General features: G+C 49.7%; 1 protein-coding gene across 1 annotated transcript; it reads left to right on the top strand.

Annotated features, from left to right (window-relative positions):
• The first annotated feature begins 3,032 nt into the window (after nt 1-3,032).
• On the top strand, nt 3,033-12,423 carry LOC105497571 (uncharacterized). The gene is made up of 2 exons (XM_071076164.1): nt 3,033-8,878; nt 9,995-12,423. Exon 1 carries the CDS (start codon nt 4,136-4,138, stop codon nt 4,751-4,753), a length of 618 nt encoding a protein of 205 aa, XP_070932265.1. The 5' UTR covers nt 3,033-4,135; the 3' UTR covers nt 4,754-8,878; nt 9,995-12,423.
• Nucleotides 12,424-13,832: the final 1,409 nt, after the last annotated feature.

The following is a 13,832-nucleotide window of genomic DNA, read 5'->3' as shown; positions in this document are numbered from 1 at the left end:
TGTCTGTCCTCTGAGGGGACACGAGGTTGCTTCGCTCCCACTGGAGAGGTGGTGCCAAGCAGGCATCTTCAGGAAGCCCAAGGAAACTGTGGAGTCCATCTCACAAGTTGGGATCCTGCAGTTCTGCCAGATCTGGACGCGTATAGGGTGAATGCGTGGACCAACTCCAGGCGTGGCCACACTGGGGGAAACATGAGGGAGTGCAGGAGACTGGTGTCTCTCGGCTGTTCACAGTTGATGGCGTACATTTGCGAATGTGTGCCAATGTGTGTTTGCATGTGTGCGAATGTGCATGTGTGTGGCATGGTGTGTGCCATGTGTGAGCGAATTCGTGCATGTGATTATGTGCATGTGTGAATTCATGTGTGTGAATGAGCATGTGTGTTGTGAATATGTGTGAATGTGTATGCTTGTGCATGTGCAATGTGCACGTGTGTGGCACGGTATGTGGCATGCATGAGTGAATTCATGCATATGTAACTCTGAGAGTGTGTGTGTGAATGTGTGCATGTGTGTAGATGTGTGCCTCTGAATGTACATGTGTGTTAATGTGGCTGTGTGTGCATGGGTATGACTGTGTCTACGTGCATGTGTGTGAATGTGTGACTGAGAGTGTGTGAATGTGCCCGTGTGTGCATGTGTGTGACTATGTGTGACTGTGAGGGGGCATGTATGAATATGTGTGTGACTGTGTCCGTGTATATATGAGTGTGAATGTGCATGTGTGTGAATGTGCTGTGTTACCATGTATGACTCTGTGAATGTGTGTGTTAATGTGTGCATGTGTGTAGATGTGTGTGTGACTATGTGTGTGAATGTACGTGTGTTAATGTGGCTGTGTGTGCATGTGTATGACTGTGTCTATGTGCATGTGTGTGACTGTGACTGTGTGTGAATGTGCATGCAGTGAATGTGTGTGTGTGACTGTGTATGACTGAATGTGTAAATGTGTGTGGCTGTGTGTGACTGTCAGTGTGTGAATGTATGTAGCTGTATGTGACTGTGTGTGAATGTGCATGTGTGTGAATGTGTGTAGTTGTGTGTGACTGTGAGTGTGTGTGCATGTGTGTGAATTGTGTGGTTGTGTGTGACTGAGAGTGCATGTATGAATGTGTGTGTGAATATGTATGTGTGTGAATATGTGTGTGGCAGTGTGTGACTGTGATTGTGTGTGAATGTGTGCATGTGTGTGCATGTGTGTGAATGCGTGTGACTGTGAGAGTGTGTGCATGTGTGTGAATGTGTGTGACTGTGAGAGTGCATGTGTGAATGTGTGTGTGAATATGCCGGTGTGTGAATGTGTGTGTGGCTGTGTGTGTGGCTGTGATTGCGTGTGAATGTGTGTGTGTGTGACTGTGAGAGTGTGTGCATGTGTGTGAATGTGTGTGACTGTGACTGTGAGCGTGTATGTGTGAATGTGTATGTGTGTGCATGTATAGGGGGTGTCATGGAGAGGGGATTGTTTCTGCTCAGTCTCAGGGTATTAGATTTGGACTTTGGGTCTCATCTTCAAATGAAGGTCTCTGTCCTGCACGCTGGTCCTCTCTTCCCTCTATCCTGTGGGCGTGGCTCCTGCCCTTGGTATTTGCACAACACCCACTCTTTCTATTGATTTCAGGTTCCCCATGAAAGTCATTCACCCTCTCCTAGGAAAGAACCGAGTTTTCAAAAGGTCACACACGTGTGTGTCAGTCTGAGCCACTCTGGGTTAATTAGTCATCAAGGAGAATTGAATAATATGAGATCAAGCTGCAGGAGCCGGGGGGGGGGGGGGGTGGGTGGTACCTGGAACCCACATTTTATTTTAAAATTATAATTTGGTGTCATATTTAAAATGCTAGTTCTCAGGGAATGATGCATTTTTATTTCTCAAGTCTTCATAAAAAAACAAAAATAGAAAAAAAAAGAAGTATAACTTGTAGCTTGACTTGTGTTTGTTCGGTAGGATATTCTGATTTAGTTCACAAGAAATATTCATGGTAAAAGCAAAGGAAAGAGCCCCCAGTGAATATTAATGGATATTTGCATGCATAGCAACTAAACCTTTATCCTCCATCTATTTATCTCAAAATGGGTGGGAGCCATGGGGAGAGGACAGGAAGACAAAAGATGAGGAATAAAGCTGATTGCATTATCTGGACAAAATTCAATCAATTTGCAGCTTCAATACTGGCTGCTACATTCAGATTGCTGCTGTTAAAAAATAGCTGTGGCCGGGCACAGTGGCTCATGCCTGTAATCCCAGCACTTTGGGAGGCCGAGGTGGGCGAATCACGAGGTCAGGAGATCGAGACCATCCCAGCCAACGTGGTGAAACCCTGTCTCTACCAAAAATACAAAAATAAGCCTGGTGTGGTGGTGCGTGCCTGTAGTCCCACCTACTTGGGAGGCTGAGGCAGAAGAATTGCTTGAACCAGGGAGTCAGAGGTTGCAGTGAGCCAAGATTGCGCCACTGCACTCCAGCCTGGCAACAGACAACAACAGCAACAACAACAACAGCAACAACAACAAACCCAGCCTTATGGGGATATAATTTACATGCCATAAAAGTCACCTGTTTTAAGTGTACAGTTCAATGAACTTTAGGCTGTTTAAAGAGGGTACAACCATCACCACCCTCTAATTTTAGGACCTGCAGTCACCCTGTGATGACACCTCATTCTGACACCCAGTCCTAGCTAATTATTATTATTTTTGTGACAGAGTCTCCCTCTGTTGCCCAGGCTGGAGTGTGGTGGATTAATCATGGTTCACTGCAGCCTCAACCTCACTGGGCTCAGGTGATCCTCCTGCCTCAGCCCCCTAGTAGCTGGGACCATAGGCAGGCATACGCCACCACGCCCAGCTAATTTTTGTATTTTTTTGTAGATGTGAGGTTGCTCAGGCTGGTTTCAAACTCCTGTACTCAAGTGATCCTTCTGCCTTGGCCTCCCCAAAGTGCTTGGATTACAGGTGTGAACCACAGCACCTAGCTCTTAGGTAATTACTAATCCGCTTTTGGTCTCTTGCTATTTGTGGTTTTTTTTTTTTTTTTTTTTGACACTTGATATAAATTAAATGACCCACTATGTTTTCTTTTTTGCCTGCTTCTTTCAGATAATGCAATGTTTTCAAGGTTTATCCATGTGGTAGTGGATGCCAACATTTCCTTCTTTCTTATTGTCAATTAATGTTCCATTTGATGGATATCCCACATCCTGTTTACCACATCACCATTTGATGGCCATTGGATTGTTTTCACTTTTTGGCTGTTGTGAATAATGCTGCTATGGACATTTGTGTGTGAGTGTCTGTCTGCACTTTCATTTCTCTTGAGCACATACCTAGGAGCGGAACTTCTGAGTCACCTGGTAACTCTAGGGTGAAAATCGATTTGATCCAGCAATTCCACTACTGGGTATCTACCCAGAGGAAAAGAAGTCATTATATGAAAAAGGTACTTGAACACACATGTTTATAGCAGCACAATTCGCAATTGCAAAATAGTAGAACCAGCCCAAATGCCCATAAATCAATGAATGGATAAAGAAACTGTATGTATGTATATATACATACACACACACACACACACACACACATATATATTTGATGGAATACTACTCAGCCATAAAAAGGAATGAATTAATGGCATTTGCAGCGACCTGGATGAGATTGGAGACTATTATTCTAAGTGAAGTAACTCAGGAATGGAAAACTAAATATTGTATGTTCTCACTCATAAGTGGGAGTTAAGCTATGAGGATGCAAAGGCATAACAAGGATATGATGGACTTAGGGGACTTGCAGGGGAGATGGTGGGACAGGGATGAGGGATAAAAGACTACAAACTGGGTTCAGTGTATACTGCTCCGGTGATGGATGCACCAAAATCTCACAAATCACCACCAAAGAACTTACTTGACTGCGCGTGGTGGCTCACGCCTGTAATCCCAGCACTTTGGGAGGCAGAGGCGGGCGGATCCCCTGAGATCAGGAGTTCGAGACCAGCTTGGCAAACATGATGAAATCCCATCTGTACTAAAAATACAAAAATAGCCGGGCATGGTGGCAGGTGCCTGTAATCCCAACTACTCAGGAGGCTGAGACAGGAGAATCGCTTGAACCTGGGAGGTAGAGGTTGCGGTGAGCCGAGATCATGCTACTGAACTCCACAAACACTCGTGTGCTCGTTGGCCTTGGTGACGATGTCGAGCGTCTTCTCGTGCGCTTGTTGGCCATCGGTGACAATGTCGAGAGTCTTCTCGTGTGCTTGTTGGCCATCCGTGACGATGTCGAGCCCCTTCTCGTGTGCTTGCTGGCCATCGGTGATGATGTCGAGCGTCTTCTCGTGTGCTTGTTGGCCATTGGTGACGACGTCGAGCCCCTTCTCATGTGCTTGTTGGCCATCGGTGATGATGTCGAGCACCTTCTTGTGAGCTTGTTCGCCATCGGTGATGATGTCAAGCACCTTCTCATGTGCTTGTTGGCCATCGGTGATGATGTCGAGCATCTTCTCGTGTGCTTGTTGGCCATCGGTGACGATGTCGAGTGTCCTCTCGTGTTTTATTGGCCATCGGTGATGATGTCGAGTGTCTTCTTGTGTGCTTGTTGGCCATCGGAGATGATGTCAAGCCCCTTCTCATGTGCTTATTGGCCATCGGAGATGATGTCAAGCCCCTTCTCGTGTGCTTGTTGGCCATCGGTGACAATGTCGAGCCCCTTCTCATGTGCTTGTAGGCCATTGGTGATGGTGTCGAGCATTGGCCATCGGTGACGATGTTGAGCCCCTTCTTGTGTGCGTGTTGGCCATCAGTGATGACGTTGAGCACCTTCTCGTGTGCTTATCAGCCATCAGTGATGATGTCAAGTGTCGACTGTTGCTGATGATGTCGAGCCCCTTCTCGTGTGCTTGTTGGCCATCAGTGATAATGTCGAGCGTCTTCTCATGTGCTTGTTGGCTGTCAGTGATGAGTTGAGCTTCTTCTCATTTGCTTGTTAGTCTTGGTGACGATGTCGAGCATCTTCTTGTGCACTTGTTGGAGCGTCTTGATGACGATGTCGAGTGTCTTCTCATGTGCTTGTTGGTCTCGGTGATGATGTTGAGCATCTTCTTGTGTGCTTGTTGGCCACTGATGACGATGTCGAGCGTCTTCTCATGTGCTTGTTGGCCTCAGTGACGATGTCAAGCGTCTTCTTGTGTGCTTGTTGGCCATTGGTGATGATGTCGAGTGTCTTCTCATGAGCTTGTTGGCCATCAGTGATGATGTCAAGCATCTTCTTGTGCGCTTGTTGGCTCTTGGTGATGATGTCGAGTGTCTTCTCTTGCGCTTGTTGGTCATCAGTGACAATGTCAAGCCCCTTCTCGTGTGCTTGTTCGCCATCGGTGACGATGTCAAGCGTCTTCTCGTGTGCTTGTTGGCCTCAGTAGCGATGTCGAGCGTCTTCTTGTGCGCTTGTTGGCCATCAGTGACGATGTTGAGCCCCTTCTTGTGCGCTTGTTGGCCATTGGTGATGATGTCGAGCATCGTCTCATGCACTTGTTGGCCATTGGTGACGATGTTGAGTGTCTTCTTGTGTGCTTGTTGGCTGTCAGTGATGATGTCAAGCCCCTTCTCTTGTGCTTGTTGGCCATTGGTGATGATGTTGAGCGTCGGCCGTCAGTGACAATGTTGAGCCCCTTCTTGTGCACTTTTTGGCCATTGGTGATGACGTCGAGCCCCTTCTTGTGTGCTTGTTGGCCATTGGTGACATTGTCGAGCCCCTTCTCATGTGCTTGTTGGTCATTGGTGATTATGTCGAGCGTTGGCCATTGGCGACAATGTCGAGCCCCTTCTTTTGTGCCTGTTGGCCATCAGTGACAACGTCAAGCCCCTTCTCGTGCGATTGTTGGCCATTGGTGATGGTGTTGAGCATCTTCTCGTGCACTTGTTGGCCGTCAGTGATGATGTTGAGTGTCTTCTCATGTGTTTGTTGGCCATCGGTGACGATGTCAAGCATCTTCTCGTGCGCTTGTTGGCCATTGGTGATGATGTCGAGCATCTTCTTGTGTGCTTGTTGGCCATCGGTGACGATGTCGAGCCCCTTCTTGTGTGCTTGTTGGCCATTGGCAACAATGTCAAGCACCTTCTCATGTGCTTGTTGGCCATTGGTGACAATGTCGAGCCCCTACTTGTGTGCTTGTTGGCCATCAGTGACAATGTCAAGCACCTTCTTGTGCGCTTTTTGGCCATTGGTGATGATATTGAATGCCTTCTTGTGTGCTTGTTGGCTGTCAGTGATGATGTCGAGCACTTTCTTGTGTGCTTCTTGGCCTCGGTGATGATGTTGAGTGTCTTCTCGTGTGCTCATTGGCTGTCAGTGATGATGTCGAGCATCTTCTCGTGTGCTTTTTGGCCATCGCTATGCCCACCCTGATCAGGTTTTCTTTTTTAAAGTTCCGTGAACATTGCGCCCTTCACGCCCTGCTGCAGTTGTATTTTTCCATCTGGCTGTGAAGTGTGGAAGCTGCCACTGTGCCTCAGCGGGCTCCTTCGTCACCAACTGCCCTGTGGCAGCTGCCAGCTTGAAGGGAGCTGGCAGTGGAGTCATCCCAGCAGGGTCTCCAGCTGGCCACTGGAGCTGGCCGCAGATTGGGCACCATCGGCTTGGCTGTTACCTTCCCTCCCACCTGGGCCACTTAATGGTATTGGATAGCAACTAACAACCTACAGCTCCTGCTCAGAAAGTGACTATCCACATGGGATGCCACATGCTTTACTCGGTAGGCTGTAAGCTAGTGGTGACTCTCACCCATTTTGTGCAGAAGGAACCTGAAGCTTGTCCAAAGTCACTGAACAACCTGACCTCTGGTCCCACATTCTTCTCTTCATGGCAAGTCCAGAAGGCCTTCAAAGTGCATGAGGTTGAGACCACACAAACACATTTCTCCAAAGTTCTGCTTTTAAGACCTGGCTTTCTTTTTCTGGCATATATTTTTATTGTGGCATAATATACACAACATACAATTTTCCATTTTGACTTTTTTAAGCATACAGTTCAGTGGCATTAAGCATGTTCATGATACTGTGCAACCATCAGAACTACACATTTCCAGGGCTTTTTCATCTTGCAAAATTGGAACTCTGTCCCCACTCAACACTAAGTCCTCATGCTTCCCCCTCCCCTAACCCCTGGCACCCACCCTTCCACTTTCTGTCTCTATGAATCTGCGTATCTGAGTACTGCATGTAAGTGGAATCACACAGTATTTGTCCTTTTGGTTCTGGTTTATTTCACTTAGCATAATGTCCTCAAGCTTCATCCCTGGTGTAGCACATGTCAGATGTCCCTTCCCTTTCTGAAGGTGAATAATATTCCACCATGTGCCTATGCTGCATGTTGCTTATCTGTTCACCCACTGATGACACTGGGCCGTTAACACCTTTTGGCTGTTGTTAATATGCTGCTGTGAACGTGGAGTGCAGATGTCTGTTTGAGACCCTGATTTCAGTTCTCTTTCATATATTCCCAGAAGTGGGACTGGTGATCAGAACAACATTCATGTTTGTTTTTTGAGGAGCTGCTACACTGTTTTCCATGGTGACACAGTTTCACATTCCCACCAGCAATGCAGGAAGGATCCAGACACAGCTTCCTTCTTAGAAGTGGAAAGAAAAGATAGAAACGGGCCACAGCTCAGCACCTCCGGATTTCAGGATTCGCCTTTGAGCTCAGCTCTGTGAGCTCAGGGACTCCGCAGAGGACAGCGGGACTCTGAGGGCAAGGGGACACCAGTGTGGCTGCTGAGTGTCATGGGTGCCCTCGGATAACGAAGGGTTGGGTGTGTGAGAGGCAGTGGCACTACCATGCCATAGCCAATGCCAGGTCGGGTCTGAGCCATCGCTTTGTGATGGGAAGTTCACTCCCTCGTGGGCAGCGGATGCCACTGATTGACTGCTCAATTGTTACCTCGCCACTTTCCCTTCCACACAGACGGCAGTGCCGCTCAGGTGGACGGGATGGTAGGACCAGGTGTGCCCATTCATGGGATGATCAGCGAGGCCCTGAGGGTCCCCTGACCCTGCTTCCTCCCTGCACAGGGACAGGTGCTTCCACTCTTCCAGTCCCTTCTGGGCTGGGGGACCATGTGAAGTGTGAGGGTGGGGTGTGGATTTGCAGGGTTGAAGTGGAATCCAGGATCTGCCTGGGGCATACTCTTCACAGCCTGGGCAGGGCAGGCAAACCCCAATTTCCTGGAAAGGAGGCCCGGGTAGGGCCACCCAGGGCTGGCAGAGTGAAGTCCTTGAGTCCTCTGCCAAGGGTGCTGTGTCTGGGCTGTGGTAGTCATCTGCATATTTGGAAGGAAAGGCAGGGGTGAAAATATCCCTTTGTGTGCTGAGAGGGTCTGTGGTCTCTCCATTCTTCCTTTGATTTAATAAGAAAGATAAACACTACACAGTGGGTGCTCCTGTGCCAGGCAGGTGCTAAGCCCCCCTAAGACACTGCCGTATACCAGCTCGCTCGTTTAATTTCAGGTTTAAACAGCTCTGCAGAATACAGGAAAGAGTAAAATATAAGAGGGTTTTATATTTTACTCTTCTCTCCAGATCAGGTAGGCACTGGAAGTCGGCTGGCGGGTGCCTCTGAGCACACTGGACTCATTCCTAGGGTGGCCACACAGCTGTGGGGCCCTGTGACCTTGGCACTGACCGCCCGCAGAGGGGATGGTATTTAAAGAGGCTGAGTTCTTCATCTCTCTCTGCTGTTTTCTCTCTTGTTTCCCTTTTACGTTTTTGACAAGTCCCACCATACTCAGTTCCAGCGTGGGACACACACTAGTGGATTGCTGATGGGTGGAAAGTTGTGCGTGCCGTGTTGTGTTGCTGACACCCGAAGGCAAAAGCCCAGGACCTGGCCCCAGGTTAGGCTCACACATGCCTGGGCTGTCCCATCTCGGGGGCTCCTTGGTTAGAGCTGAAGGTCTTCGGGCTCTGGTCCCCGTGGGGCTCCCTCACTGGGGAGTGTGTCCAGCCCCTGTCCTCCAGCACTGGGCCCCTGCCTCCCCAGCCACGGCCCTCAGGGCAGAGGGGACCACAGACATTCTGAGGTGGACTGTCCTCTGTGTTGGAGATATGAAAAATAAAAAGGGAAGGACTTGGGGAAGAGAATGGGCACTGTTTACTTCCTCCCAATTCCATGTTAACGAGTTCCCGCTGAATTGTCTGGGTAAGCAGAGAACAGCTGCGCAGAGCATGAGCTGTGAGCCCCAGGCCCGTTCTCCTGGTAAGACTGGGCCCCACAGTGCTGGAGCTGACCTCTCACCAAGGGTCCGTCCCTTTGTCCCTTCCTATGACTGGTTCTTTCATGGCGTCTAATGATGAGGCAAGGAAGCTGTCAGCTGGGAGTTTGCCCCCATAAGGAGCCAGTGGGATGGACACCAGCTCCCACCCCTTGCCCGAAACATTCCTGCAGACCCTCAGCCTGCAGCAGTGCCCCACCGAAGGCCCCCACCTACAGTTCTGCCCACACCCCCAGGCTCTCCCCAGCCACCACCTCCCAGGGTGCTTCCAGCTCTCCTCCCCCAGGGTCCCTCCAGCTGGGCTGTCTCTTGCACCCTGGGGCCTGGTGCTCTACCGCTCTCTGTCCGCTTCCTGCCTCCAGGCTGTGTCCCAGCTCTATGTACCTGACACACATGTCTCCCCTCTTCATCTGTCTAAAGCCTACCTGTGCTTTCCAAGCACATCTCAAATATCATTTCAAATGTCAAATAACAGAGTGATCTTTTAAAAATATAAATCCGATCATGTCATTTGTGCTTAACGCCTTTCATGGTTTCTGATTGCACAGTAAACCCAAGGCCCTTCTCTGCGGTCCAGGTCCCTGCCCACCTCGGTCCTCGTCCCCCTGTCCCCTTCATCCCCGAGCTCATCCCTGCCCTGGGGACGTGCCACTTGCCATAGCTTTGCAGGGATGGCTTTCCCTGGTTCTGCATGTGGCGAACTCTGTCTTGACGTCCATGTCTGTTCAAATATCACAGAATCTGCAGGAGAGCTTCTGTGTCCTGGATCTGAGGCAGCCCCTTCAGGAAAAGAATCACAGCCCTGAAGACGTCCATGTCCCCATTGCTGGTACCTGTGAGTATGTTATGCTTTGTGGCAACAGGGGCTTTGCAGAGGGAATGGAGGATACAAAGTTTAAGGTTTCCTGGCTTATCTGTGGGGGCCCAGCGTGATTATAAATGTCCTTAGATGTGGAAGGGAGAGGTGGGAGGAAGAAGCAGCGTGGGTCCACGTGAGATGCATGGACAGCCGATGCTGGCTTTGATGGTGGAGGAAGGGGCTGAGCTCTGAGGAATGGGGTTTTCACAGGAGCAGGAAGCAGCTCTTAGCAAGGGAACCTCTGTCCTGCAGCCACAGGAGCTGAATTCTGCCAACAACCCACACAAGCTGGAAACAGACACCCCCAGGGCCTCTAGAAGGAAGGCAGCCGGCAGACTGGGGACCCCTGGGAATGGTAGGATCACACACTCGTGTGGTTTCAGCCGCTGAACATGTGGTTATGGCAGCCACAGAAAATGAATGCAGCCCACATCGCTCTTTTTTTTCTTTTCTTTTGTGAGACACGATTTCAGTCTGTCACCCAGGCTGGGGTGCAGTGGCACGATCACGGCTCAGTGCAGCCTAAACCTTCTGGGATTAAGTGATCCCCCTGCTTCAGCCTCCCAAGAAGCTGGGACTACAGGTGCATGCTACCATGCTTAGCTAATTCTTTTTTTAAATGTTACTCATTATTTATTGAAAAATAAAACCTGAAAGGCACTGGATTCAGTCATAATATGTCCAGATATTCTTCTATTTTAAAAAAATTTTACTTTAAGTTCTGGGATACATGTGCAGAATGTGCAGGTTTGTTACTTAGGTATACATGTGCCATAGTGGTTTGCTGCATCCATCAACCCATCATCTAGGTTTTAAGCCCCACATGCATTAGGTATTTGTCCTAATGCTCTCCCTCCCCTTGCCTCCTACCCCCTGACAGGCCCCAGTGTGTAATGTTCCCCTCCATGTGTCCATGTGTTCTTGTTCAACTCCCACTTATGAGTGAGAACATGAGGTATTTGGTTTTCTGTTCCTGTGCAGGGACATGGATGAAGCTGGAAACCAGCTTTTTTTTTTTTTTAGATGGAGTCTCTTTCTGTTGCCCAGGTTGGAGTATAGTGGCGCGATCTTGCTCACTGCAACCTCCGCCTCCCGGGTTCAAGCGACTCTCCTGCCTCAGCCTCCCGAGTAGCTGGGACTACAAGCGTGCACCACCACACCCAGCTAATTTTTTGTATTTTTAGTAGAGATGGGGTTTCACCGTATTAGCCAGGATTGTCTCGATCTCCTGACCTCATGATCCACCTGCCTTGACCTCCCAGAGTGCTGGGATTACAGACATGAGCCACCTCGCCTGGCCTGAAACCGGTGAATTTTTAAATTGTTTGTAGAGATGAGGTTTCACCCTATTGCCCAGGCTGGCCATGAACTCCTGGACTCAAGCAATCTGCCCGCCTTGACCTCCCAAAGTGCTGGGATTACAGATGTGAGCCGCTGTGCCCAGCCCCCATGACTCCTGAATCAGATCAGCTGATTCTGTCATCTTCATAGCTTCTGTCATTTTCTGACCTGAAAGTGATGTTTCCCCTGACATGCTGTGGCCTGGATAAACCTTGCGGACATCATCAGAGAAGCACAAATACTGTGGAATTCCACTTCCTGTGAGGTCCCTGGCATAAACTCTTAGAAACATAAAGGAGAATGGTGGGTGCCAGGGCAGTGGGGAGGGTGTGTCTGGGGGTTGTTTCATGGATCCCTGGTTTCAGATTTGCCAGGTGAGAAGCTCCAGCCCGGCTGCACTCCACACTTAAGATCCTAAGCTGATGTTATATAGATATATTTTTCAACCAGGGAAAAGGTGGTCTTCTCTTGCGTTCTCGTGTGTCTCCCAGCGCCCTCCTGGCACCCCCACTGAAACATCAACGTTCGAGCAGGGTCCCATCTGCCTTGGTCGTGTGATATGGTTTCGCTGTGTCCCCACTCAAATCTCAACCTGAATTGTATCTCCCAGAATTCCCACGTGTTGTGGGAGGGACCCAGGGGAGGTAAATGAATCATGGAGGCCGGCCTTTCCTGTGCCATTCTCGTGATAGTGTGTAAGTCTCACGAAATCTGATGGGTTTATCGGGTTTCTGCCTTTGCTTCTTCCTCATTTTTCTCTAGCTGCTGCCATGTAAGAAGTGCTTTCACTTCCCACCATGATTCTGAGGCCTCCCCAGCCATGTGTAACTGTGAGTCCAATGAAACCTCTTTTTCTTCCCAGTCGCGGGTATGTCTTTATCAGCAGCATGAAATGGACTAATACATCAAGCTAGTCCCCAGTGTGTGGAACAGTCCCAGTGTGTGGAACAGAGTCCCAGTGTGTGGAACAGAGTCCCAGTGTGTGGAACAGAGCAGGTGCACACATACATATTATTTATTGTTTATTAAAATATAAATTTGTTATTTAACAAAATATATTAATTCACATATAAGTTAATATGATTTGTGAAACCTCTTTCTAACATCTCAAATACATTTACTAATGAGAAAAATCTTTTTTAAATTGTCAAAACCTGTGTCTCAACTTTTGCCTCAAAAACTGCAGTCCTGCTGTCTGCAACGGCTTTGTGAGTTGCTTTAGGGAAGAACCGAGCAGGGAGGACAGACCCTGCAGACCAGGCTGGGGTGAGGGTGTGACTATTGTCTCCTGGCCCCCATACATTCAAGAAGAAGGTGTTGGGGCCTCATCTTGGCCCTTTGCCTCTTGCCTCTGATCTGTTTCCTTAGGATGGATTTGGGACAGAGCTAATGGAGGCTCCTCTGGCGTGTCCCGGGGGCTTTAGCTCAATCTTGGTGATTTTAGCTCCTCTGAATTCTTCTTACTGTTCTCCTTGGGGGCCAGTAGTTGCAGATGGCTAGGAGAGGGTGGGGCAGCTCCGGTGCTCTCTGCACTGAGGAAGGACTCCTGCCGCCCTGTGTGTGCTGCTGTGGATGCTGAGCGCAGTCTGGATGGGGTTGCCAGCTGGGGCTGCAGGCGTTCCCTTCCTGTAAGTGTGATGAGCTCCTCCACCACATGAAGTGCTCCCAGCCACCCAACCCCCACCCTCCATCTTCTACCCTCCAGCCTCCACCTTCCCACCCTCCAGCCTCCACCTTCCCACCCTCCACCTTCTCACCCTCTGCCCTCCTACCCTCCACCCTCCATCTTCCCACCCTCCACTTTCCCACCCTCCACCTTCCACCCTCCCACCCTCCACCCTCCACCTTCCCACCCTCTACCTTCCCACCCTCCACCCTCCACCTTCCCACCCTCCACCTTCCCACCCTCCACCTTCCCACCCTCCACCCTCCCACCCTCCACCCTCCACCCTCCTACCCTCCACCCTCCACCCTCCACCTTCCACCCTCCACCCTCCACCCTCCACTGCAGCTCCACTCACGGCAGGTTCTTCCCGGCTCCATTTGCGGCTGCCCAGGGAATAATTCCAGGGATATAGTAATGTCTGGTGTCTGGACAGCCTCCATGGGATTAAAAAAGCAGCTGGTTTGGCATTTTGGAGACAAAACAAGCCTGCCCTGCAGAGGCAAGCACTGCTTCTTCCCGGGAGATGCCTCCTGTCAGGTGAACACCAGCAAATAAAAATCCAATTCTGCAGAGGGATGATTTTCGCCTTCCGGAAGATGAAATCACGAAAGCTCAGAAACAGTGCGCGCTGTGTCTGAATCAAATTATTCTGCGGCCTGTGTGGATTTCCTGCGCCTGGCAGCCAGGTGCGTGCATACAGGAAGTGCTCA

This window comes from Macaca nemestrina, chromosome 13 (genome assembly GCF_043159975.1).
Source record: "Macaca nemestrina isolate mMacNem1 chromosome 13, mMacNem.hap1, whole genome shotgun sequence".
NCBI lineage: Eukaryota > Metazoa > Chordata > Mammalia > Primates > Cercopithecidae > Macaca > Macaca nemestrina.
This window is presented reverse-complemented; position numbering and strand designations above follow the sequence as displayed.